Source organism: Dromiciops gliroides, chromosome 2 (assembly GCF_019393635.1).
Source record: "Dromiciops gliroides isolate mDroGli1 chromosome 2, mDroGli1.pri, whole genome shotgun sequence".
Lineage (NCBI taxonomy): Eukaryota > Metazoa > Chordata > Mammalia > Microbiotheria > Microbiotheriidae > Dromiciops > Dromiciops gliroides.
Window position 1 is genome coordinate 41,165,686 of NC_057862.1, and position 24,719 is coordinate 41,190,404.

At 47.0% G+C, this 24,719-nt stretch overlaps 1 protein-coding gene across 1 annotated transcript in view; it reads right to left on the reverse strand.

Moving 5' to 3' along the window:
* Positions 1-809: 809 nt before the first annotated feature.
* The window catches only part of ALOX5 (arachidonate 5-lipoxygenase), a 76,971-nt gene continuing 53,061 nt past the window's right edge, over positions 810-24,719 (reverse strand). Inside the window, exons 6-14 of the mRNA XM_043986151.1 lie at positions 23,650-23,822; positions 19,058-19,204; positions 14,529-14,732; positions 12,725-12,811; positions 12,160-12,338; positions 11,671-11,792; positions 9,991-10,091; positions 3,776-3,946; positions 810-1,832 (exon numbers count right to left, since the gene is read on the reverse strand). Coding sequence (XP_043842086.1) covers positions 1,653-1,832; positions 3,776-3,946; positions 9,991-10,091; positions 11,671-11,792; positions 12,160-12,338; positions 12,725-12,811; positions 14,529-14,732; positions 19,058-19,204; positions 23,650-23,822 — 1,364 coding nt within the window. The 3' untranslated portion in view covers positions 810-1,652. The remainder of the gene's footprint in view (positions 1,833-3,775; positions 3,947-9,990; positions 10,092-11,670; positions 11,793-12,159; positions 12,339-12,724; positions 12,812-14,528; positions 14,733-19,057; positions 19,205-23,649; positions 23,823-24,719) is intronic.

The window sequence follows — 24,719 nt, forward strand, 5'->3', positions numbered from 1 at the left end:
GGACCTGGTCATGGATACTCAGGTCAGGTGGGAGGAAGACAGGGTGTGATGGACGTACCAAAAAGGTAGTGTTGAGATAGGAACACACAGGCTAGCCCAGGTGATAGAGTGCTGGCCTCAGAGCCAGAAAGACTTGAATTCAAATGCCATTCCAGACACACACTGTGACCCTTAGGCAAGTCACTTAAACCCTCAGTATAATAGCAGCACTTGCCTCCCCAGGTTGTTTTGAAGAGAAAAAGAGTTAATATTTGTAAAGCATTTTGCAAAACTTCAAGCTGTATTTACATGCTAGCTATTACTATGATTGTTATTGTTGTTTGTTCTTGAAGAGGGCCATGACATGAGGGTGATGTCATGAGTTGCAGTGAATTGAATTTAAGTGAGGCAGGGCTGTGCAAGGTCACCAAGCTCACTCTCTCCTCTGGTCACTGGAGTCCAGTGGCAAGATATATATCAGGATGACTGGAGATGGCCCCGGATGTTTGGAGGCAATTGGGATTAAGTGACTTGCCCAGGGTCACACAGCTAGTAAGTGTCAAGTGTCTGAGGCTGGATTTGAACTCGGGTCCTCCTGACTCCATAGTCAGTGCTCTATCCACTGCGCCACCTGGCTGCTCCTTTATTGTTATTACTGATATGGGGGAGGGAGGGAGAGAGAAGGTGGTAACAATGTGGGGCTCAGGCCTGCTCTCAGTCCTAGCCCCACCTTATCTCTCCCAGGCTCACCCCCTAACCTGGTGATGATGGATAGCATGGGAATGTCCCCTTCTGCTCCCTTCAAAATAATCATGTCCAAACAAATGATGGAAACGTAGGGATCTTTTACTTTGATCAAATACAAGAGAAAACCCCTGTAAGGAACCGTTCTACATTCTAAAGCCCACCTGCTTGGGTCCTAGCTTTGCTGCTGCTCATTCTGAAAGGGATTGTTTACCATTCCTGCCAGTTCCCTGCTGATCACTGGGGGGATGGCGGGTGGGGGCAGTGAGAAGGCCACACAGCCAGACGTCAGCCAGGAGTTCTAAACAGAACCATGGGTCACCAGGTGATTCGATTAAACTTGACATTTTGGGTAAATGACTGAACACCGTCACGACATGACTCACCACGGGCTTGTGCCAATTGATCCTGGACCTCATTCAAAGGGGCTCAGTTACCAGAAGTCCTGGAAGCAGAGCCAGGCCTGGGTAACCAGGCAGCTGTCCAGTGTGCAGCACGCAGGGTGGGGCTAGAGGGATTTTCATTATTTCCATAAAGGCCTATCTTTTCGGTGCCAGAAAATTCCATTTTCCACGGCAAGCAGGAGTTTATTTTGTGATCACTCGGATTTCATGGGGCTACATACAGGGAAGGTACAAATGCCTTGGCGAAGAGTGGCACATGATGGGAACTGAGAGGGAGGGTCACAATCTCTATACTTTGCTGGGCCACAAAGGCCCCCCAAGGGAAGGCCCTTGTCAGCCACAATGGGGGCTGTGCAGAATAAGCTACTTGGCCTGGATGAGGTCTGGAGAGGTTCTTTCTAAAGAGAGGAGCACTCAGGTGTAGACACATCACAGAAGCTGCCCTACCCCATCCCTGCTGACCCCAGAGGAGACCAGGGCCCTCCCTCTGATGCAGTGACCCCAAAGCTGGGGCTGGAGGCTGGGTCATATGGCCACACTATTGGGGATCCTGTCTGGGGACAGGTAGTAATAGGGCAGCTTCTTATTCTTGTTCCGCTCCGAGATGCCGCTGACGATGACGTCGAGGTTCTTACGGAACCGGACCATGGCCTCCTTGACTGGCTTCTCGATGAAATGCTCCTCTGGGTACATGCCCAGGAACAGCTGATGGGCCAAGAGACACACGCACAGGTTAGCAGAGCCTCTCTGCCCACCCCCACCCCACCTGGGCAAGCCCAGTCACCCCTTTCTCTGAACTCCCAGGCAGTAAGTCAGATATTCATTTAGTGCCTCCTCTGGGCCTGCCATGGTGCTCACCACTGGGGACACAAAAATAAAAAATGAAATGGGCCCTTGGGGCCCCAGCCAAGTCATCTTCTCTGGGCTTCAGTTCCTCAAAATGAGGAAAATGGTGGGACCATAAAGCCCCAAATCCATGGTGCTGAATCACTTGTAATTGTCTTCAAGGACTTTATCTTCTAGTGAAAGTCAAATGTAAGTTATAGGGGAAAGAGAACCGAAGTTAGATCCCAAAGACCTAGTCTGGGTCCAACATAGGCTGTGTGACCTTGGGCAAGTCATTGAACCACACTGCCCCTTAACCTGGGCACCTCAAGATCACATAATCAGAAGGAACTTAAGTGGCCATTAAATCAAACAATTCCTAAAAAGGAATATCCACTGCAATGCATCCCCCAAGTGGTCACTAAGCGTCTTCTAGTGATAGGGAACTCATTACCTCCTGTGGAAGTTCATTCCTCTTTTGGGTCACCAAAAGATTTTACACTTAAATTTTACACTCAGGTGTAAAATGAGGGGTATGATACCTCACAAGGTAGATGGCTGAGAGGTCTATGAGCTAATGGACATCAAGGACTTTGTAAACCATAAAGTGTGGGCAGCTAGGTGGCATAATGGTTAGAGGGTGTGGCCTGGAGTCAGAGCTCTCATCTTTATGAGTTCAAATCTGGCGTCTGACACTTAGCTGTGTGACACTGGGCAATTCACTTTACCCTGTCTGCCTCAGTTTCCTCAGTCATAAAAATAAGCTGGAGAAGGAAATGGCAAACTACTCCAATATCTTTGCCAAGAAAACCCCAAACAGGGTCATGAAGAATCAGATGTGACTGAAACGACTGAACAACAACAAAAAAACCTACAAAGCATCACTGGTTCTGGAGGCAGGAAGACCTGAGTGTGAATCCTGCTGCCTCAGACACTTTCTAACTGTGGGACCCTGGGCAAATCATCTTTTTTTTTTTGGTTTTTGGTTTTTGGTTTTTGCGGGGCAATGAGGGTTAAGTGACTTGCCCAGGGTCACACAGCTAGTTAAGTGTCAAGGGTCTGAGGTTGGATTTGAACTCAGGTCCTCCTGAAACCAAGGCCAGTGCTTTATCCACTGCGCCACCTAGCTTCCCCTTGGGCAAGTCATCTAACCTCAGTCAGCCTCAGTTTCCTCATGTGTAAAATTAAGATCTCTACAGCACCTTCCTCCCAGGGTGGTTGTGAGGATCAAGTGAGACAATCGTTGCAAAGCACTTTACAAACTTTAAAGTGCAATATAAATGCTGGCTATTCCTATTGTCAATCATAATAGTTTCTCTCATACCAACTGCCTGACTCGTCCCAAATGCCATTTTTGCTTTTGTACAAACTGGTCACTTGCTGACAGTGGGGAAGCCTCAATGAGGAAGCTCCCTCTCCCAGGACACCCTCAGCTGCTCAGAAAGTTGTCTTGGCGGGCTGCCGAAAGCAGAGGCATCAAAGAGGAGGCCTGCCGCTCCCCAGTGCAGCCTGAACCAGATTAAAATGTCACTGGGAAGTGTTGAACCAGATAATGAACGTATTGCAAAACACAGACGATGTTGATATGTGGTTCTCCGAGTTAATACGCCCTCAGCGATCCTTCCTGACAGCTTCATGGCCCCATTTCTATTTGAGTTTGCTACTACTGGCGCCTGGATCAGTGAAAGGGTAAGGTGCCCGAGGTCCCATGGGCAGCATATGTCAGCAGCAGCACCTGAAACCTGGTCTTCCTCTATGCCCTCCACTCTGCCATGTGCCGCCTCTCCCCAATATATAAAGAACAACAACAATCTTAGACCCACCTCATTTTCCTGGAACTGGCTCAGTGCCCAGACAGCTCCCAGATGCCAACAGGAGCGCCCCCGGTCTGGCAGAGTTTCCACTATCTGCTCAATGGTGACCACGCCCTTTTCGGTCGGGGGAGGCGCCCGCATGGTTGGCGGCGCATTAGGAATCCAGGAACACCAGTCATACTGTTCACCAAGAGACAGACAGGAGGACGTGAAGACACTCGAGTTCTCATTTGAGGAACTCCCACCTTCTAATTCAATTGAACAGGTTTTTGTAAAGTACCTACTATCTGCAAGCAAGTTGCTCTGTTATTTAGGGGGTTGGGGGTACAAAGACAAAACAGGAAGCAGTCCCTTCCCCCAGAGAACGCAACAGCTAAGTATAACCATGATCATCTGAGGAGAGACAGCAGCTGGCGATATCTCCTCTGGGATCAGAGGAGATAATGGTTGAAGTAATGGTGATAACGTGGTAAATGCCATCTCCTGTCTCTCCCTTGCTATGCCTAGCTGCTTCAGCTAGGCTGGCTCACCTGCCCCCTAGAGGCAGCAGTGAGTTGGCAGTTAGTAGAGATGGTTGGCCCCTTCTCCACAGGAATTGCTCCCCTGGAATGTTGGCTTTGTGAGCTTGGCGGAAGCAGGACCATTGGTTTGGGGATGCTGCTGTTCCAATGAATGAATAACGGATGGCAGAAAAGGAAGAATTCTGTTTAGATAAATTTTTTTTTCTACGAAGGGGATCGATTATCAGACTGCCAAGGATAAACCAAAAATGGTTAAGAGAGAATTGACCCCTAAGATAAGCGAGGAGAGTGTCTAGTGATTTCAGGGCACCAGGCTGTCCTGAGCAATATCCCAGAATACTAAAAGTATTGGTCAATGTGATTGCTGAGCAGTTATTGTTGATCTTTGAAAAAAGTTCTACGGAATAGGAATAGATCAAAGGAATGCTGGAGACAGGGCATCCCTGGATTTCAGCTTGGCATTTGCCAGTCTCTCCTGAGGGACAAGATGGAGAGATATGAATTAAATGAGGAATAGGAGAGGTGCCAGTGGCAGTGGACTGGAGAATGGCAAATATCCCAACTTCCAAAAAAGACAATGAAGGAATGACTGAAAAATGTATAAGCACTTTGTGTGTGTGTGGGGGGTGGTGGTGGTAATGAGGGTTAAGTGACTTGCACAGGGTCACACAACTAGTAAGTTATCAAATGTCTGAGGCTGGATTTGAACTCAGATCCTCCTGAACCCAGGGCGGGTGCTTTATCTACTGTGCCACCTAGCTGCCCCTAAGCACTTTCTATGTGAAAAGAAAAAATGGTGAAGTCTATATACTAAGCTAGTTGGATAAACTGACAAATTCTTGGCAAAATTCTAAACAGTGTCTTAGGATAATTTGTGAGCACTTAGAATGGGCTCATCATAAGCAAGCCAATCCAGACTAATCACATTTCCTTTTGGGGGGGGGGGCAATAAGGGTTAAGTGACTTGCCCAGGGTCACACAACTAGTAAGTATTAAGTGTCTGAGGCTGGATTTGAACTCAGGTCCTCCTGAATCCAGGACCAGTGCTTTATTCACTGCACCACCTAGCTGCCCCCCACATTTTCTTTTTTGACAGGAGAGGGATATGACATGTAGACAGATCAGTATTTACATAATAATGTAAGGAGGCATCGGAGAGTACTAAAACTCTTTCTAAAGGTTCAGAGAAGTGATTGGTTTAGTCTTATGCTCTAAAAGGATGAGAGGCTCTTAAAAAGGAATCATTCTGACAATCAAATAGTGAATGTGATCTTGAGAGGGAAGAAAATGAGTAGGAATCTCACCGATATGGCTGCACAGTGAGCTCTGATAAATATGGGCACACACAAGTTGAGAGGTGGGAGCCAAAAGGCAAATACAAAACTGTAGCATGACACTGTTAGGAAAAAATGTCAGCAAAGCTAAAGCTCAGAATTAGCTGAAGCTTGTGAAAACGATAAGGACAATAAAAAGAGCTTTTTTTTCTTTTTTTTTAAAAAGAGGCCATGAGGGTTAAATGACTTGCCCAGGGTCACACAGCTAGTAAGTGTCAAGTGTCTGAGGCTGGATTTGAACTCAGGTCCTCCTGAATCCAGGGCCGGTGCTCTATCCACTGCGCCACCTAGCTGCCCCCCATAAAAAGAACTTTTTAAGGGGGCAGCTAGATGGCGCAGTGGTTAAAGTGCTGGCCCTGGATTCAGGAGGACCTGAGTTCAAATCCAGCCTCAGACACTTGACACTTACTAGCTGTGTGACCCTGGACAAGTCACTTAACCCCATTGCCCCGCAAAAAAAAAAAAAAAAAGAGCTTTTTAAAGACCTTTGGAGCAAGAAGAAAAACAAGGAAGGGCGATGTGGGTCTGTTTTTTGCAGCAAATGGTCTGATGTTCCCAAAAGACCAAGAGAAAGCAGAACTATGTCATCCAGTTTTTACTTCTGCCTCCTATTCGAGAATGATTTTTAAATTGGAAAAGGTAGAACAAACCAGGTCAAGAATGAAGGTTCCCCCCCCAAAAAAAAAGAATGAAGCCCATAGGGGGGAAAAATCTCTGCATCAAGTATCTCTGATAAGAGTCTGACATAAAAAAAATGAAGGAAACTAACAAATGTATAAAACCAAGAGCCATTCCCCAGTGCAGAAGTATTCAAAGGACATGAGCAGTTGTGACATAGTTAGTGCTTATTATACAGTAATTGACTGACTGGCTGAAATTGGTCCAACCTTCCTTCTGAAAAACAAGTGACTAAACGCCTTGAAAATTCTCTTTGACCCAGCAACACCCTTAAGAGGCATATACCCCAAGGAGGACAAGGACTGCAAGAAAGGCCTCATATCTTACAGTAGCACTTTCTGTGGTAGCAAAAAACTGGACTCACAGTGGCTGCTCATCATCTGGAAATGGCTGAATAAATTGTGGCACATGAATTTAATGGAATATTATTGAACTGTTAGAAACTACAACTATGAGGCATTCAAAGAAACATGAGAAGACGTATGATGTGATATGGGGTGAAGAAAGCAGAACCACAGTGGCTACAATAATGTGAATCAAAACGACATTGATTAACTGTAGATAATATCTTCTCTGGGAAGAGTGAAAAATGCAATTCACTTGCTTTCTCTTGGCAGCGATGGGATGCTCTGGTTGTGTAACTGTTAGAATTGGCTCTGTTGGCCCTTAATTATGATTAACTGCTTTGATTACAAGGAAGGGTTCTTTGGGTGGGGACGGGCTGGGAAAGTATCAGATGAGGAAACTGCAGCTCCAGAAAATGAAGGGATTTGCCCAAAGTCTTGCATCTAATTGGCAGCAGAGTCAAGAGTAGAACCCAGAGCCTCTAGATATCACTATAAGCAAATATTTGAAGGGTTCTCATGGGGGAAAGGAAATAGAACTGGGTCCAAAAGAAAGTCCCAAAGATAGGAATTTCAGCTCAAGATAAGGAAGAAATCTCTCAGCAATCCAAAAGTGAACTGGGCTGCCCCAGGAAGTAGTGAATTCAATAGAATTGGAGGTTGGATGACTTATTAAGGACATAGTTCATGTATAACCTATATCTGATTGCTTACTGCCTTGGGGAGTGGGGAGGGGAAGGAGGGATAAAATTTGGAACTCAAAACTTTAAATAAAGGAGTATTTGCAGTCAAGGGCACCACATCATTGGGCAGAGACCATAGATCTAGAGTTGGAAGAGACCTCAGCTTCAAGTAGTCCAACTCCCTCATTTTACAGACAAGGAAACTGAGGTCCCTGGAGTTTTTTGTCTGTTTTTTGTGAGGCAGTGGGGGTGAAGTGACTTGCCCAGGGTCACACATCTAGTAAGTGTCAAGTGTCTGAGGCCGGATTTGAACTCAGGTCCTCCTGAATGCAGGGCCAGTGCTTTATCCACTGCACCACCTAGCTGCCTCTGGTCCCTGGAGTTTTAAGTGGTTTGCCCAAGGTCACACAAATAGCAAATTTCAGAGCCATCCGTGAAGTCCACAATTCATAAGTTTATGGCCATTACTAACCTATTCTAATGCTTATCTGTCCTTTGTGCCAAACAGCTTCCCCCTCCCACCTTTGAGTTATCTAACTCCAGCCCTCATAGCAGCTGGTACTATTGGCTTTAGCCAGACAGAATTCACTGAATGGAGCCTCCAGCAAGTCTGTTTGACCAGTTATGGTGGAAGAGCCATTATAGAGTTTCACACTAGCTCACTCTTCAGGTAGCTTGTTGAATGAATGAATGAATGAATGAAAAAGAATGTTTCAGGTCCTTATGTGCCCAGCACTGTGCAGTCTTGGGGATGCAAATACAAAAGCAGGACAATTCCTGCCCTCCAGGAGCTTACATTTGAATGGGGGAAATCAACACATGGAGAGAAGGGATAGATGCCCAAGAAGGGTATTCTGGTCTGGGAAGTTTTGGGATGGTAAGTGAAGCTGTTGGGCAATTGATTGACTTATCCTTTCCAATAATGATAATGTTGGTTTGATTCCTGTTTCCAGAGTTAAAGGTGGAAAGCAGAAGAGAACTGGGTCTGACTATCAGCTAGGTATGGAGATTTCTCCCCAATCAGGAGCCCAGGGCCCCAGGGTGAGAGCTAGAATCTGAGGGTCTGAGGCCAGCAGCTGGATTGAGGAGACAGAAGATGAAGTGAGCTGGGGAATAGCATGGCTGGGCCAAACAGCCCTATGGTGAACTGCAGGTATGGCCCTTTCTGGTAGCCACTCAGTGCTCAAAGAAGTAATTAGAACCCCAACTCTGGGTGGCTTTGGTATTGCCAAAGTGGTCTTCACTGGGGTTTGCCTTGGGATGGACTTAGGGAATCTTCTCAGGCCCCAAATGACCCTGGGCAAGCAGCCTTTCCAATGGTCAGCCCAAGAAGCTGGAGTGCCTCCCAGGACAGTTGGTTATGACCCTCTGGACTCATGGGCCCACTGGCTCACAGCTGATCTGGATTCATTGTTTCTCCAGGAAGCCCTTGTCTCTGAGTCAGATCCTAGATAGTGTCAGCTTCCTCATTCTTTCTTAGTCTAGACCCAAATGGGTCAATGAACAGAAAGCAGTCACTAAGCCCTCCCAAAGGTCCAAATATTTGGCGTGCATCCATTTGTGGATTATGTAATATCCAGGAACAGGAGAATGTAAGCTCCTTGACCTTGAGGATAGGCCCTGCCTCATCTTTCTATTTGTATCTGTAGTGCATAGGGCATAGGAGGTGTTTAATAAATGCTTATTAATTGATTGGGTGATGCCCAGCCTTTGATGTTCTCTGTGACCAGTTCCACCTGCAACCTCTAGCATTGTTTGATACACAAGACTTTACCAGGAGCACACAAAATATGGGAGAACAGATTCACATAGAGCAAGTCACCCAAGAACATAGATCCCCAGAGCTGCCTTGCTGTGCTGCCAAGAGGGTTTGTCTGGCTCGTTTAATCTGCTCCTTTCCAACACAATCAGCTCTAGAGACAAGGATAAGGACGAGTTGAGAGATGGCACCTGAGGACTGAAGTCTCTCTGCTCACACGTAGCCTCATAGGACCCTCGTTACGGCCCCAGGCAGCAGACAACAAGACCTTCCTCTGATGACCCTACAATCCAACAGCCTTATCTCCCCGATTGTGCGAAAACCCCTTATTTCTACGTTTGTACCTTTACTTACGTCATTCCCCTCTTAGGTATGCCTCCTCTGACCCCTTCTGCTTCCATAAAGTCATCAACACTCTCTTAAAATGCACCGTGATAGCGCCTTCCTCCGAGAAGCCTTCCCTGATAACTCTAGCCCATATTGATTTACACCAGTGAGTCTACATGCGCAGGTTCACTTGTGCTGGGCTGCTTTGGGGGCTCTGGGATTTCATTAGTGTGGTCTTACTCCCCCCTACTGATATATGCCATGCCTTCTGGGGGACATATTGTCCTGTTTTGCTTTCAAATTGTTTGGCCTGTATAAGCCTACTACTCCCTAAAGGTTTGAAGATAAGGACTGAATCATGAACAAATTCCACCCCCACACACACACACACAAGCACCAACTGCAATGTTGTGTGGTGAGTGATTGACACATTGAGTCTCCCACTTTGCCACCACCCCCCACCCCCACCCTGGCAGCATTTCTTCTCCACACTCCATCCTCTGCTACATGAGCCACTGTGGCCTCCAGTAGATTTAGTACCTTCCCCTCCATGTGCCTGTTAAGTGAATATTCTCTACCTGGCCAAAATTCACTGCAGCGTGCTGAGCAGAAGCAGTAAAGATCACCACTGTTAGATACTCTGCCAGTTTTTCCCTGGTCTTGATGGATTTGGGGAATCCTGCAGAGAGAAGATAAAGACGGCTGGTGAGCACTGAGCTCTGGATCATTTCCCCAATCCCATTGATGAAGGGAGCCAAGACCTACTGCGATTGGAGCAGGTGTGTGCTTCACAAAGGGCATGTCGAGAAAATCTCATATCCAATAGGCAGAGACAGGAATGGGGAGGTGCCTGACCCAGTCAACACTGGGACCAGTGGGAAATCACAGGGAAGTGAATTTCAGCTCGAGATCAAGAAGAAATTCCTCAGCCCTCCAGAAGTGGTCTGGGTTACCTCAGGAAGTGGTGAATTAAATAGGCATATAACTAGATAAAATTGGCTAAAGAACAGGCATAACTTCTTGTTTCCTTAAGCCTTCCCCCCCCCCCCCCCCCCCGCTCACTATGATCTGGGTCCCCTTAGGAAGGGGGGGGTCCAAGGATCTAATGACTCAGCTTATATGAAATAGTGCCTGGGGATCCTTGCTGCCCAGAGGAGGTGATCAGGATGAAGACTAGGTACAAGTTTTTATTTCTTGTTTAGTCACCTAATGGCTGAATATATATGAGCTCCTGGAATATTCCAGGTGATTCAGGCCTTGCTGTTCATTCCTCCCAGGTATACACCAACTCGTCTCAGAGACTGAGTCAATTTTGGGAACTTCCCTTTGCTACCCCAAGGACATGAGTTTAGACCAGAAGTCCCAGGGGTCTAGCCTGGCCTACCTGACATTTGTTTCTAGGACCGGTCAGAGTTCTTAGGTCATATTTGGTATTCAGGTACTGTCTGAGAGGGGTACCAAAAAATCTCAAACAGAATTATACTCTAATACTCTTCGCTGAATTGAGCCAGCACCCGGGGATGTCTGGAATGAGGCTAGGACTGGATCTTTTGGAGTTATTCCAGACAGAACTTTTGGGACCATTCTCGTTTGGAGCAGTGTCCTCCGGCTTGGCCTGGCTGCTGTGGACCAGGCTATGAAAGTTGGGGAAAGGGGGTTGGGATCTTAGGTAGAGTGTTCATTTTGCTGGTGTTCATAGTAGTAAAGACCAGTCCTCATCATCAAAGATACAAATACAAGTGATTGATACCTGGGGCATCACAGACTCTCCAGAAAAGTCTCCTGGGGGACAGGTGTGTGTGTGTGTGTGTGTGGGTTCAAAGAAGCTGTATTAGAAGGGGCAGCCGGGTGGCGCAGTGGATAAAGCACTGGCCTTGGATTCAGGAGGACCTGAGTTCAAATCTCGCCTCAGACACTTGACACTAGCTGTGTGACCCTGGGCAAGTCACTTAACCCCCATTGTCCCGCAACAAAAAAGAAGCTGTATTAGAGCTGACTCAGCTTTGGCCTTACCTCTCAGGAACATGAACACTGCCACCATAGAGCTGGATGGGTAAAGAGTGGAGGAAGAAGCCAACAGTAGAGGAAAAACCACTTCTACCTATGAGCTGGAAGAGGCTTTGGTCTCCAGCCGCTGAGGGGAGGGGAGGGGAGGGAAGGAGGGGAAGGTCTGTGGAAGCAAGACAGTGGGAAGGGGGCAGATTTGAGAGGGATGACTCATGGGATGGGGAGACTGAGAGAAGACAGAGCCCTCCTACCTGAAGCCTTCTTGCCCCTCATGCCATAGACATAAACATCATTCACAAAGTCTTGGAGCTCCGTGTCCTCTAGCACCACCTCATCGTTCTCATAGTAGATCTCCACGATGTCCATTGTGAAACTGGAGATGAAGGAGAAGCCGTCATGTCCCGAGAGCGTGACACTCAATTCCCCACGTGATGGTAGATTGGGACGGGCCCCTGGACCTGAGAGGGGTCACGTCCCACGCTTCCTTTGGGCCACTGGCCCTCGCTCAACAAGAAGGGAGGTGGCTGGGCATGGGGGACCTTCAGCACCTCACTTAGCCTCCGGTGTCCTCATCTATAAAACCAGACGGCTGCACGAGAAGACCTCAGAGGGCCCTCCGGCATAGACAGCTGATCTTTGGTCAGCCGGCGCTCTTTCTCTTTCCTCTCCTAAGGCTGGGAAGGGTCACAAAAGAAGAAACCCAGCCATTCTCTGGGGTCCCACAAGGCCAACCTTCTCACCTCTGTATGGCTTCCCAGACCTTGAGGCCATCATCCCGGTAGAAGTAATATGGAATATCTTCTTTGCTATCCATGCCTTTGGCCTTGATATACTCAGGGAAGAGCAGGGATTCGTAAGTCAGAGTCTTCATGGCCCGCTGCACCATCTGCACGTGTCCTCCACCCCCAGTGGCATTGGCCTTGAACAGGAGAAATACTCATCACTCACATTTGCATAGGGCTCAAAGGTTTGTAAAGTACTTTACATACGTGACATCTGATCCTTGTAACAGTCCTGTGAGGTATGTGCTATTGGTATCCCAATTTTATAAGTGGAGAAACTGAGGCATACAGAGGTTAAGTGACTTACCTAGGGTCACACAGCTAATAAGTACCTGAGGAGCAGCTAGGTGGCACAGTGGATAAAGCACCGACCCTGGATTCAGGAGGACCTGAGTTCAAATCCAGTCTCAGACACTTGGCACTTACTAACTGTGTGACCCTGGGCAAGTCACTTAACCCTCATTGCCCTACCAAAAAAAAAAAAAAAAAAGAAGTAGAAGGAGAGGAGGAAGGAGAAGCCTACCTTATCAAAGAGACCACACTCACAGATGAGCTGTTCTCTGGCTTTCGTGTTGATGGCAATGGTGTAGCGCACATGAGCCACCAGGAGCTGTGGAGGAGAAGAGAAACCAAGTCAGACCTAGGGTCCACCATAATGATATCACATGAGTTAGTGACCCTTCTCCCACCCCTCAGGCTGGTGCCTGGGCCAGCCGATGCTTCCCAGCAGAATCTAAGCCCTGATGGGCATGCTAGAGCAGCTGCCTCAAACTCACTTTGCATATTTGTTTTAAATGGATTGAACTCATTTCTTTACACTATCATCTAAGCCTTTATTTCTCTTCACAAAGACTCCAGTCCAGTTACCTATTCCCCTAAACAAAAGGGCAACATAGTATGACTTGTGGGCTGTAAAGGGTTCAGACACCTGCCCAAAAACCTCAGTGCCTATTGATTTGAGTACACTATATTCTCCCTTGGGCACTGAAGTGACACGGGATGATACTAAGGCATAATCAGAAGGGTCTAAAATTTAATTTTTAACCGTCAGGGATCACTGCTGGTCTATTGAAGCATGCCATACTCTTCATGTGCAGGCCAGCAAACCTGGCTTTCCTTTTGTCCTGCTTCTTCTATCCTGGGATCCTCAGGGCACCATCGATCTGCCAGCTCAAAGGCCTGGACTGGTTTGATTTTTCTCTATGAATTCTTAGAGCCTGACACAATGCCCAGAATGGCAGAGGCTTGATATGTGTGTCTAATTACTGAACGAATCACTTAATATAGGAAATGCCTCTTTTCTGAATCTCATGAAACGAAGAACTAAAATTAAGGGAGCAACCTGAGGCTGGGAAGGAATTCCCAAATTTTCCCCCCCGGCCTTCAGGCAGCTAACCTATAAAAGATAGAGGGTAATCTCTTCTCCTCCCTGGAGTCTTTGGGATGCCAAGGAGACCAAAGAAAGAGGAGAAGCACCCAGATGAACAACAATATTTATAGACGCTTTCTGTCACGGCAAAGAACTGGAAACTGAAGGAGTTCCCAGCAAGATGACATAGGGATATAACAGGATCCTCCTGTGCTGCAGGAAATGATGAAAGCAAAGTAGATGCAAAGGGGAGTGAGAAGAGCCAGGAAAACAGTTTATACAATGACAACAACTTTGTCAAGTCAGAAATCTTTGAAAGACTTAAGAACGCCGATCAGTGCAATGACCAAACATGATTCCAGAGGACCAGTGATGAAAAATGCTACCAACCTCCTGACAGAGACAGGATGGACCAAATATGCAGGAGACAGATATTTTTGGATGTGGTCAGGTAGGAATTTTATCTTGTTTGACTATGCATACTTGTAACGAGGATTTTGTTTTTCTTTGGAGGGGGGAGGTAGAGAAAATAAGTGCCTTTTTTTTTTTTTAAATGAGGCAATTGGGGTTAAGTGACTTGCCCAGGGTCACACAGCTAGTAAGTGTTAAGTGTCTGAGGCTGGATTTGAACTCAGGTACTCCTGAATCCAGAGCCGGTGCTTTATCCACTGCGCCACCTAGCTGCCCCAAATAAGTGCCTTTTGATTGAAAAAATGTTTTTAAATCTCTGGAGTATAGGAATGTGAGACCCTCCATATCCTCCCTAGGAGCCCATTCGCATCCATCAGCCAAGAAGTCCTTGTTTATGTCAACCTCAATCTTGCCTGCTTTGATTTGTCTACTTTCATTTTTCTCTTGTCCCTCTTACCTCCTCTTTTCCCCTTCCTCCTCCCCTTCTCTATTTGAGGCCCCTTCTCACCTGAGTTCCCCTGGAAGAGAGGTAGACAACTTGTTATACCTTGAAAATGGGGTGCACGGCTGGAAGCTGCCGGAACATGGCAATGCCAAACACCTCGGACATGAGATGTGTTCGTAGGAGGTGGGTGATGGTCTGGTGGACGTGGAAGTCAGAAGATCGAACCCAGATTTTGGCCAGAAGCCAGTCATACTTTGCATCACAAGGGAGGAAAATGGGATTATCATCTCCTGGAGTTTGATTAATCTGAAAAGTTTGGAAAAGAAAAAAAAGGCTAGGATGCTTGGCTCCTGGGGTCCACCTGCTAATGATCTGGTGTTACAGGGCAAGTCTGGAAAGATTTAGAACCACAGAAGGTCCGAGCTTGGCCAACATCTGGTTTAACCCTGTATTCATACAAGTGGAAAACCTGTGGTCCAAAGAGGGGGAAATGGTTAACAGAATTACAAAATTGAGGAGTTGGAAAAGACCCTGGGCACCAGCTCAGCCATACCCCAAAGAGAATCTTCACTATTACCTGCTTGAGGAGGAGTCATCCAGTGCCTGGATGAAGACCTCCAAAGAAGGGGAAGCCCATCATCTGTTGAGGTTGTCCACTCTACTTTGGACAGCCCAAATTGATAGAAATTGTTTCTTTATGTCTCTTCCCCCCACGGATCCTGTGTCTGTCTTCTGGGGTCAAGCAGAACAAAGCAAATCCCTTTTCTACTTGGCAGCCCTCCCATCGCTTGAGGATAGCTCTCACATCCCCGCCTGAGTCTTCAGTTCTATAGGATAACATCTCCCTTTCCTTCCAGTGACCCTCATATGACATGAACTCAACCGAGGCCTTTCCGGATCTTGGCTGCCCTGGTCTGGACTCTCCAAATGTGTCCAAGCTCACACAAAGCAGGACCAAGACCCAGGTTTCTGGCCTCTCAGTCTAACATCCCAGCCCTTGCACCAAATGCCTCCTTAACTCAGGTTTGTGTCTCTCAAAGATTAAGAAGAAGGACAAAAAGCTCCTCAAAGCAGTTTCTCCTGAGATTCAGAACTAGAGCCCAGGGAGCTCCCCTGATGACTTCCCACCCCACTGGCCCTCCTGCTAAACTTCACTGCCTCTCCAGTCCTACAATTCCCCCTTCTGAATAATATTCCCAGATTTTTAGCTGTGACCCAAGAGGAACAAATTCAGTCTAAATTCTAGACCAAGGGTTCTTAACCTGGAGTGCATAGCTAGATTTAAGAGGGTCAGTGAATTGGTTTTTGAAATGTTTTTGGTAACTATTTCTTTTTTTTTTTTTAAGTGAGGCAATTGGGGTTAATTGACTTGCCCAGGATCACACAGCTAGTAAGTGTTAAGTTCCTCATTGCCTTTCTTTTGTCCCTGACTCAATGTGTCACACTTGCTTACTAATGCTAAAATACTCCCTTATTTCATCCATCAGGGAAATTTTGTGGCTGGTTACAATGGCCTCTCCTGACTCAACCTGTCCTCTAAGGTTTAATTATTAATAGATGGGAGCATTTGGTTCAGGGAATGGAGCTTTGACTGGGAGGCAGGAAACCCTGCCTTCTAGTCTCAGTTTTGCCACAGTCTCTGTGAGCGTGGGCCAGTCATGTCACCACTTCTCACGTGGCCTCTGGTTTCAAAAGGAAGGGCCTTGCTTCTGGACCAGTCACTCTCCATGTTCTCCATTGGCTGATCTAAAGTTGGTCCCTTCAGTCACACCTAAACACAAGCTTTAAGATCTTAATTGTACATTTTACTGGGTGAGGGAGTTGAGTCATAGGATTGAGGAGAGGAGGGGGAAACGGCCACTCTAGTAGAATCCCGTGGTGGGAGGGGGCAGCTAGGTGGCACAGTGGATAAAGCACTGGCCCTGGATTCAGGAGGACCTGAGTTCAAATCTGACCTCAGACACTTGACACTAGCTGTGTGACCCTGGGCAAGTCACTTAACTCCCATTGACCCGGAAAAAAAAAGAATCCCCTGGTGGGGCAGGGAGAAGACATCAAGATAGAAAGGTATGACTGAGCCCCACAAATCTGGGTCCTTGGCTGGCTTCTTCTCCCCACTCCTCCAGTAGCCTCCAATTTCTTGCTCTCTAGCACTTCTTTTACTGACATAAGAAATGGTGACAGCCAGGTGGGGTGTGTGCATGAATGCATGTGTATATATGACTGTGGGTGTTCGGGTGTGGGGAGGGAGATATGTATCATGATGCCACCAACTTTCTGGACCTGAGCTACTGTGACATTCAATACCATCCTTCCCTGCTTGGTTCAACTATTTCTCAGGCAGACCTCATATAAAACCTTCCCTGACCCCCTCTTTGGGTGGTCTGAGAAAGTATAAAGTATTTTACAAATCTATACTATTGTTACTATTATTTAAACGAAGTAAGGAGAAGAAAAGCTCCTGGGGGGTAGCTAGGTGGCACAGTGGATAGAGCACCGGCCCTGTAGTCAGGAGTACCTGAGTTCAAATCCAGCCTCAGACACTTAACACTTACTAGCTGCGTGACCCTGGGCAAGTCACTTAACCCCAATTGCCTCACTTAAAAAAAAAAGCTCCTGGGACTAGTGTTTATTTTTATTTATTTTTAAATTTTATTTTATTTTTTTATTTTTAGTGAGGCAATTGGGGCTAAGTGACTTGCCCAGGGTCACACAGCTAGTGTTAAGTGTCTGAGACTGGACCTGAACTCAAGTACTCCTGACTCCAGGGCCGGTGCTCTATCCACTGCGCCACCTAGCTGCCCCCACTTTATTTATTTATTTTATTTTTTAATTTTTAGTGGGGACTAGTGTTAATCAAATCTGATGTGAGGGAAAAGCACTGGCTCTGTAGACAGAGGATCTGGGTTCAAATCCTGCCTCTGGCTTGTACTATCTCTTTGACCTTGGACAAGTCATAACCTCTCCAGGCCTTAGTTCCTTATCTGTAAAATGAGGGGGTTAAACGAGATGATTCCTGAGAACCCTCCTAGCTCTAGATCTCAGAGGCTATGAAGTAGATGAGATGCCTTTTGAAGTTCTCTTTCGATCCTGGAGACTACTAGGGAGCAGATCCTGTGTTGCCCCGCTCTGGAATATTCCACTTTTCTTTTGCCCTAGGCAGTGAGATGACTCAATGGATAGAGCATTAGACTCAGAGTTTAGGAAGACCTGAGTTCAAATCCAGCCCAAGACACTTCTTAGCTGTGTGATGCTAGACAACTCACTTAACCTCTATCTACTTCAGTTTCCTCAACTGTGAAATGGGAATCATGATAGCACCTGCCTTTCAGGGCTGTTGTGGGGATCAAATGAGATAACATCTGTAAAGCACTTAGCACTGTACCTCCTTGTTTCCACTCCCCTTTTCTCCAGTCCAGGAGGATGCAAAGAGACCGGAATTCTCTGAACTGAAGGCAGCCCCTCCTCCTTCACATCTCATGCCTCTTTGTAGGACTTCCCCTGAGTACGTATCTCATTTAATCTTGTTTGGTCACTCACTGCTTGGCTTACTCCCCCTCTAGGAGACTTAAGGGAATGGTGCTGCACCACTCCCCCTCTTTGTATCTCTGAGATTGGCTGGTCTCTCCAAAATCCCTTCCAATTTCCATTATTCATACTGACGACCTTCCTGGCGCCAAGTCCTTTTCTCCCTTCCAGAGCTTGGTTCTATGGATCACCCCATCTCTCTCTTTCACATTCCATCTTGTCCTCTCTACTGTTATCTCCTCCTCTGCCTATGAATGAATAAATCACTGAATGAATGAGGGGGGGCTTTTATCAAGTGCTAAGCAACATGCTAAGCGCTCGGGTACAAATACAAAAGTGAAGATGGACCCAGTCTTCAAGGACCATGTCCTAATATTGGGAGATCACACAGGTGGTGAGGGAGTATTTGGGTTTGGAAAGTTACAAAGATGGGAGAATAGACTGACATACACCCACGAGCAGGCTCAAATCTTCCTAATCCCCCCCCAAAACAACCCAACTCCAACCCACCTCTTAATACTGCCATCCCCTCAAGCTGTTGTTCCATGCCTCTTCCCCTTTTCCTTCCTTGTGGGCGCTCCCTCTGCTGGCACAGACTGAGACCTCTCCACAACTCAAAAATAGCCTTCAAGAGTTACTGTGGGGGCAGCTAGGTGGCACAGTAGATAACATACCAGACCTGGATTCAGGAGGACCTGAGTTCAAATCCAACCTCAGATACTTGACATTTGCTGTGTGACCCTGGGCAAGTCACTTAACCCCAGTTGCCTCACCAAAAAAAAAGAGTTACTGTGGCTAAAAATGTCATTCCTCAGTGGCCAAGCTGTCCATGAGCCTCCTGGGACTTAGCTAAGCTGGTTCTCAAATGAGAGGTGCACAGACCCTCACCAGGCCCATATCTGAAGTTTCTGCAGCTTGGTGGGAGCTACTAGATCTTGTACCATTCTGGTAAAGTCATCCAGAGCTCAGGGTCACCCCTCCCTCAAGACAAGGTGTGTGAGGAGGACATTAGTGAAGGATTACCCATTAATTGTGGCAAGGTGGCAGGCACACTTCCCACCCTGAAAACTAACAGGCCTAGTGTCATCTAAGGACCCACCTACCTGGATGGCAATGGGGACGATTTTATTCTCTAGGTTCTTGTACAGCAGACAGATGGGGGCTGCCAAGTACTGCAGGGTGCATGGGTCAGTTTTGTTGGCATCGATGCCATCCAGAATTTCATAGTCCACTAGGAAGATGTTCCCTTGCTGCCAAAAAGAAGAGAAGCCACATTTTCTTTCTTCTATTTAAAATGTTAGTCCTGTTTATATTGATAACTTTTGTTTTCACATCACCTTCGTTTCTGACTCTAGCCCTGCCCTATTCCCCACCCACTGTCACCTCGTGCTACAACAAAGATTAAAAGAGGAAACTTTAAAAAAACCAAAAAAAGCAGTTTAGTGAAACTAACCACCCCAATGACTAACAGGGTATTTAATTTCCAGCATCCACAATCTCCACCTCTGTGATGATGGGAGACAGGTGTATTTTCTCAACTAGAAACCAATTTTTCTACTCATATTCAGCTGAGAAGGAGCCTCGAAGCTTGACCAACAATCCAATAACATTGTGTCTTGGTCAATGGAGAAGTGACTAGGCCAGACCACTCTCTCCATCTCCCCCTCCCCATCTCCAAAGTATTTAGGCAGTGGAGTTCTCTCAGGGCCCTAGCTTGACAGATCATGGGAGGGGTCACAGTGGAACCCTGAGCTCAGGCTTTGCCTCACCCTCCAGTATCCCTACCATCCCTATCCTACCCTCTCATCCTGACCCCTCAGTCCAGCACCAATGCAGTGGAAGAGGTCGGGAGATAACACAGGCAACCCAAAATAGGATAACGCTGTCCTAGGCCGTACTGAGAAAGGAACCGTGACCAAGGCCAGGGGAGTGAATATCCTGCCGTCTCTCCTTGGCCTTGCTCAGACCACAACGGGCAGCTGTATTCAGTTCTGGGCACTGCAGACAAGCTGGCATCCCTGGAGTGATGAGGCAATTGGCATCAGGTAAGGAGTTGTCCTGGCCCTGAGGGCAGGCTCTGCCAATGAGCTGTGGCTGCCTTTATTCAAGGTCTCAGGGAGTTGTTTGGTTTCTCTGAGAGATTTGTGTACAATGAGCACAAGCACCAAGCTGAGTTTTATTTGCCCAGTGGCAGGAAGGTGTAAGTAGAAAGAGCAGAGGCCCCAGGAGCCTGGGCTTTAAACCCCAGCTTTGACACTTCCTAGTTCTGCGTCCATGGATGAGTCATTAAGCTCACTGAGCCTCAGTTTCCTCATCTGTAAAATGGGATTAATAACACGCACATTGGCCCTCTAGGAGGGTATTTGTGAGAAAGGGACTTTGTCAACTTCGGAGCATTATTTTAACATGCGATTCATTAGCTCTCACACTTCCTTCACTTTCATCAGGACAACCCTGAACTTCCTTCCTGAAATTCTCTCCTGATAGGGAAAACTATCATCTAGTCTCTTCCTCTGCCTGACCACTGCCAGTGATGGAGTGTGTTCCGTTACTGGGCAATTCTAATTATTAGAAAGTGTTTCTTTTATACGGAGCAGAAATCTTCCAGGCTGTGGCTTTCACCCCTGGGTCCCAATTGTCCAGTTCTGTCCAATTGGTCCTAATTCTGCCTCCTGACGCTAGACAGAATGTTTGCTTTTTAGAGAACAGGTCTCACCAAGTCGCCTACCCTCCCTGCCGACTCAATAAACCAGTGGCTCCCTATTACCTCCAAGATCCAATATAAAATCCTCTGGCATGCAAAGCCCTTCATAACCCTCTCATCCTCCCCACCCCTTTTCTAATCTTATTCCTCATACTCCTCTCCCCACTGGTTCTCTGTGATCTGGTGCCACTGGCCTCCTGGCTGTTCCTTGAACAAGATACTCCATCTCCCGATCTCGGGGCATTTTCTCTGGCTGTCCCCCACTTTGTGGAATGCTCTCTCTCCTCAACTTGGCCTCCTCAGAGACAGGCTGTCTTTATGTTCTAGCTAAAATACCACCTTCTACAAGCAGCTTTTCCCAATGCCCTCCATGCTGGTGCCTTCCCTCCGCTGATATTTCCTGTTTGTCCTATCTATGTCTGGTTTGTCCATAGCTGTTTGCATATTGTCTCTCCCATCAGACTGGAGGATCCAGGAGAGCAGGGATTTTTTTTTTGCCTCTTTGTAGCCCCTGCTGTTGGCATAGTGCCAGGTGCTGGCTCAGTGACTGCCTTCGGCATGACACCGAGTCTGGTCTTATCACCTGGTAGCCAGGGGGGCCAAGGAGGCCGAGGCGAGGCTTGCCTGGGTTTCTCTGATAGTGTTGGGTGGTTCAAGGATAGGATGCCAAAGCTCTTGCTGTCAGCCAGTATCAAGAACACCAGGGACTAATGAACAGGAACAGAATAGAGTAGCTAATGCCAAATGGAAGGAGGAGCCAGGAGCCAATGTTGACAAAACATAAGCAGGTTCACACACTCAGCTATACATAGATCCCAAGATGAGACCCTGAACACATAACTTCCCAGAGCCTCAGTTTCCTCATTTGCAAAATGAGGATGATGTTAATACTGGCCCACCCTATCCCGCAGGATTGCTGCAGGGTAAGCATTTTGTAAGATTTAAAGTGCTATGGAAATGTAAATTATTATTTTGCTTTTTATATCCTCTTCCAAATTGTAGGTGATAATGATAGGTGGTTCATGGGCCAGAATGGAGCCCCATAGGGCTGTAAGAAGTTGGACCAAAAGTCAAGAAGTTGGACTCTTGAGTCAAAGGTTGGGGGTTCAAATCCCACCCATGTGGACTTAGGGAGTCCTCATCTATAAAACAAAGAAGCTGGACTAGATGGCCTCTCTAGGTCTATGACTGGTCCTCCCATCAGTGAGGAGTAGGGAGCAAAGCCCAGATTTGGAATGTGTGACTATGGGCAAGTACCTCAGCTTTCCGAGAAGCCGCTGCTAAGTGCTATTGGAATGGGAACTAGCGGGGCAGCCAGGTGGCACAGTGGATAGAGCATGACCTTGAAGTTAGCAGGACCTGAGTTCAAACCCAGCCTCAGACACTTACTAGCTGTGTGACCCCAAGTAAATCACTTAACTCCGGTTGGCTTCCCTGTCCCCCTCACCTCCACGAAAAAGAAATACAAGCTACTGTTGACAATAGTAGGATAGGAAGAGGGATGGAGCCTGGGTCTGACATTTCATTGGTAAGAGATGTCCCAGGGGAAGGAAGTTCCTCTATTAATGCAGGTCAGAACCTTATGTGCAACTTAATATCTTAGATACTCAGAGTTTAAAAGTAAGTGACTTGCCCAGACTTGTCACACAACCAGTACGTGTCAGAACCAGTGAGACCTGAATCCAGGTTTTCCTAACTCTGAGACCAGCTCTCCATTCACAACACCATGCTGTTACTATTGGACGATGATGTGATGATGATAAAATGAATACATGATCATATTCTCTTTTAACATCACAGGGTGTACCAAAAGTCTTAGTGCAGTCTTAAGTTATTAATTTTTTTTTTTTTTTTAGTGAGGCATTTGGGGTTAAGTGACTTGCCCAGGGTCACACAGCTAGTAAGTGTTAAGTGTCTGAGGCCGGATTTGAACCCAGGTACTCCTGACTCCAGGGCCGGTGCTCTATCCACTGCGCCACCTAGCTGCCCCTTAAGTTATTAAAATATTACTCTGCAATAGAGCAGGGATTCTTAACCTTAGGTATGGATGGATTTCAGTGGGCCTGTGAAATTGGATGGGGAAAAATATGACATCTGTTTTGAGTGACCTTTAGTTTCCTTTGTAATTCTTAATACTTTATTTTATGCATTTAAAAACACAATTCTCAAAAAGATTCCATGGGCTTCTCCAGACTCCTGAAGGAGTCCAGAACACCAGAAAAAAGTGAAGAACTGCTCTAGAGCTTATCATTGTTGAGAGAGGGACAGCTTTGGCATCATGAAGATCTGGATTCGGGGCCTCCTTCACCATGGACAAGTCATTCAACAACTTTGGGTCCCAACCAGTGCTCTAAGACTACAGAGGGATTGCTGATATACATAGATGGATGATATTTTCCATGCCAGGAATTCCCTAAACTGATGAAATCACAGATCCAGATCATTCCCTGCCCCTCCCCACCAAGTATATGACTCATGTGGATAAAGTGCTGGGGCCCAGATTCAGAGTTCAAATCTGACGTCATATACTTATTAGTTGTGTGACCCTGGGCAAGTCACTTAACCCTATTTCCCTCAGTTTCCTCATCTGTCAAACAAGCTGGAGAAGGAAATGGCAAACCACTCCAGTGTCTTTGCCAAGAAAACCCCAAATGGGGTCATGGAGAGTCAGACACAACTGAAATGACTGAACTGCAACCACTCTATACCAGGCAAGTTACACAGCACTGAGAATACGAGAAAAATGAAGCCATTCCTGCCCCAACAGAGCTGTCTATTAATAATGGGGCTGAGGGGTGGCTAGGTGGTGCAGTGGATAAAGCACCGGCCCTGGATTCAGGAGGACCTCAGTTCAAATCCGGCCTCAGACACTTGACACTTACTAGCTGTGTGACCCTGGGCAAGTCACTTAACCCCCATTGTCCTGCAAATAATAATAATAATAATAAGAAGAAGAAGAAGAAGAAGAAGAAGGCTGGGTTGTGCTGTTACCTGCATCTCCTCTTCCAAGGTCAGCTGCCGCTCCAGGCTGCACTCCACCATCTCTGTGGTGACTGGGAATTTCTCTGGGATCTTGGTGCATCTCTCGATCATGACTGGGTTGCATCCATTCAGAAACTGGTAGCCAAACATGAAATCCTCCTGCCAGTGCTTCATGACATATTCTATGGGAGAAACAACACCACCCTGAGTCCTTGGCACCTCCTAGCTCAGCCCCCTAGTCGAGACCCCCTGGGATCCAGGAGCAGATCAGTGATAGCCCAGTCGGGCTTGCTTTCTCGAGCAATACAGAGAGACCCAAAGGTTTGGGTCTTTTGGGGATGATTTGTGGTGAGACTCCAGGAGTTTAGATCAGGACGAGCACAGCCAACAGTCATCTCTTGACTCAGGCTGCTCCCAGGCTTCCAGTCGAGACTGTGGTATAGAGCTCAGCTGCAGGAGCCCTATGGGGGGTCCAGCATATCGAAATGATAAATGTGACCCGACTCTCTTCTCGACCCTCCAGGGAACTGAAGCCCTTGGTAGGGAAAGGGTTTAGAAACAGCCCTCCTGACCAGCTACAGCTTATCTTTGATCATGATTGCGTGTGTCTTTATCAATCAAACAATCAACAAACATTTATTAAGCACCTCTGATGTGCCAAGCGCTTTGCTAGGTGCTGGTGAGAAGAAAGTTAAAGATGGAACAGTTTCTGATCTTGAGACCTGGGTTCAAGACTTGCCTCTGATACCTACTGCCTGTGTGACCTCAGGCAAGTCACTCAACCTCTCAGAACTGTAGGCAGCTCTCAGAGATTATAAATTGCAGAGAAGGTGCCCGTCTGCACGGTTAGAGGCAGCGTCCTCACCAGCATGTTCCTTATACCAATGAAATCCCTATCCCTATCCAGTGCTTAGCGAGCTTATAGTCTGTTGGAAACTATGCATATAGTAGATAGCATCCTTCCTTCCTTCCTTCCTTCCTCCCTTCCTTCCTTCCTTTCTCCCTTCCTTTCTCTACCATTCCTTCCTTCCTTTCTCTCTCTTCCTTCCTTCCTTTCTCTCCCTTCCTTGTTTCCTTCC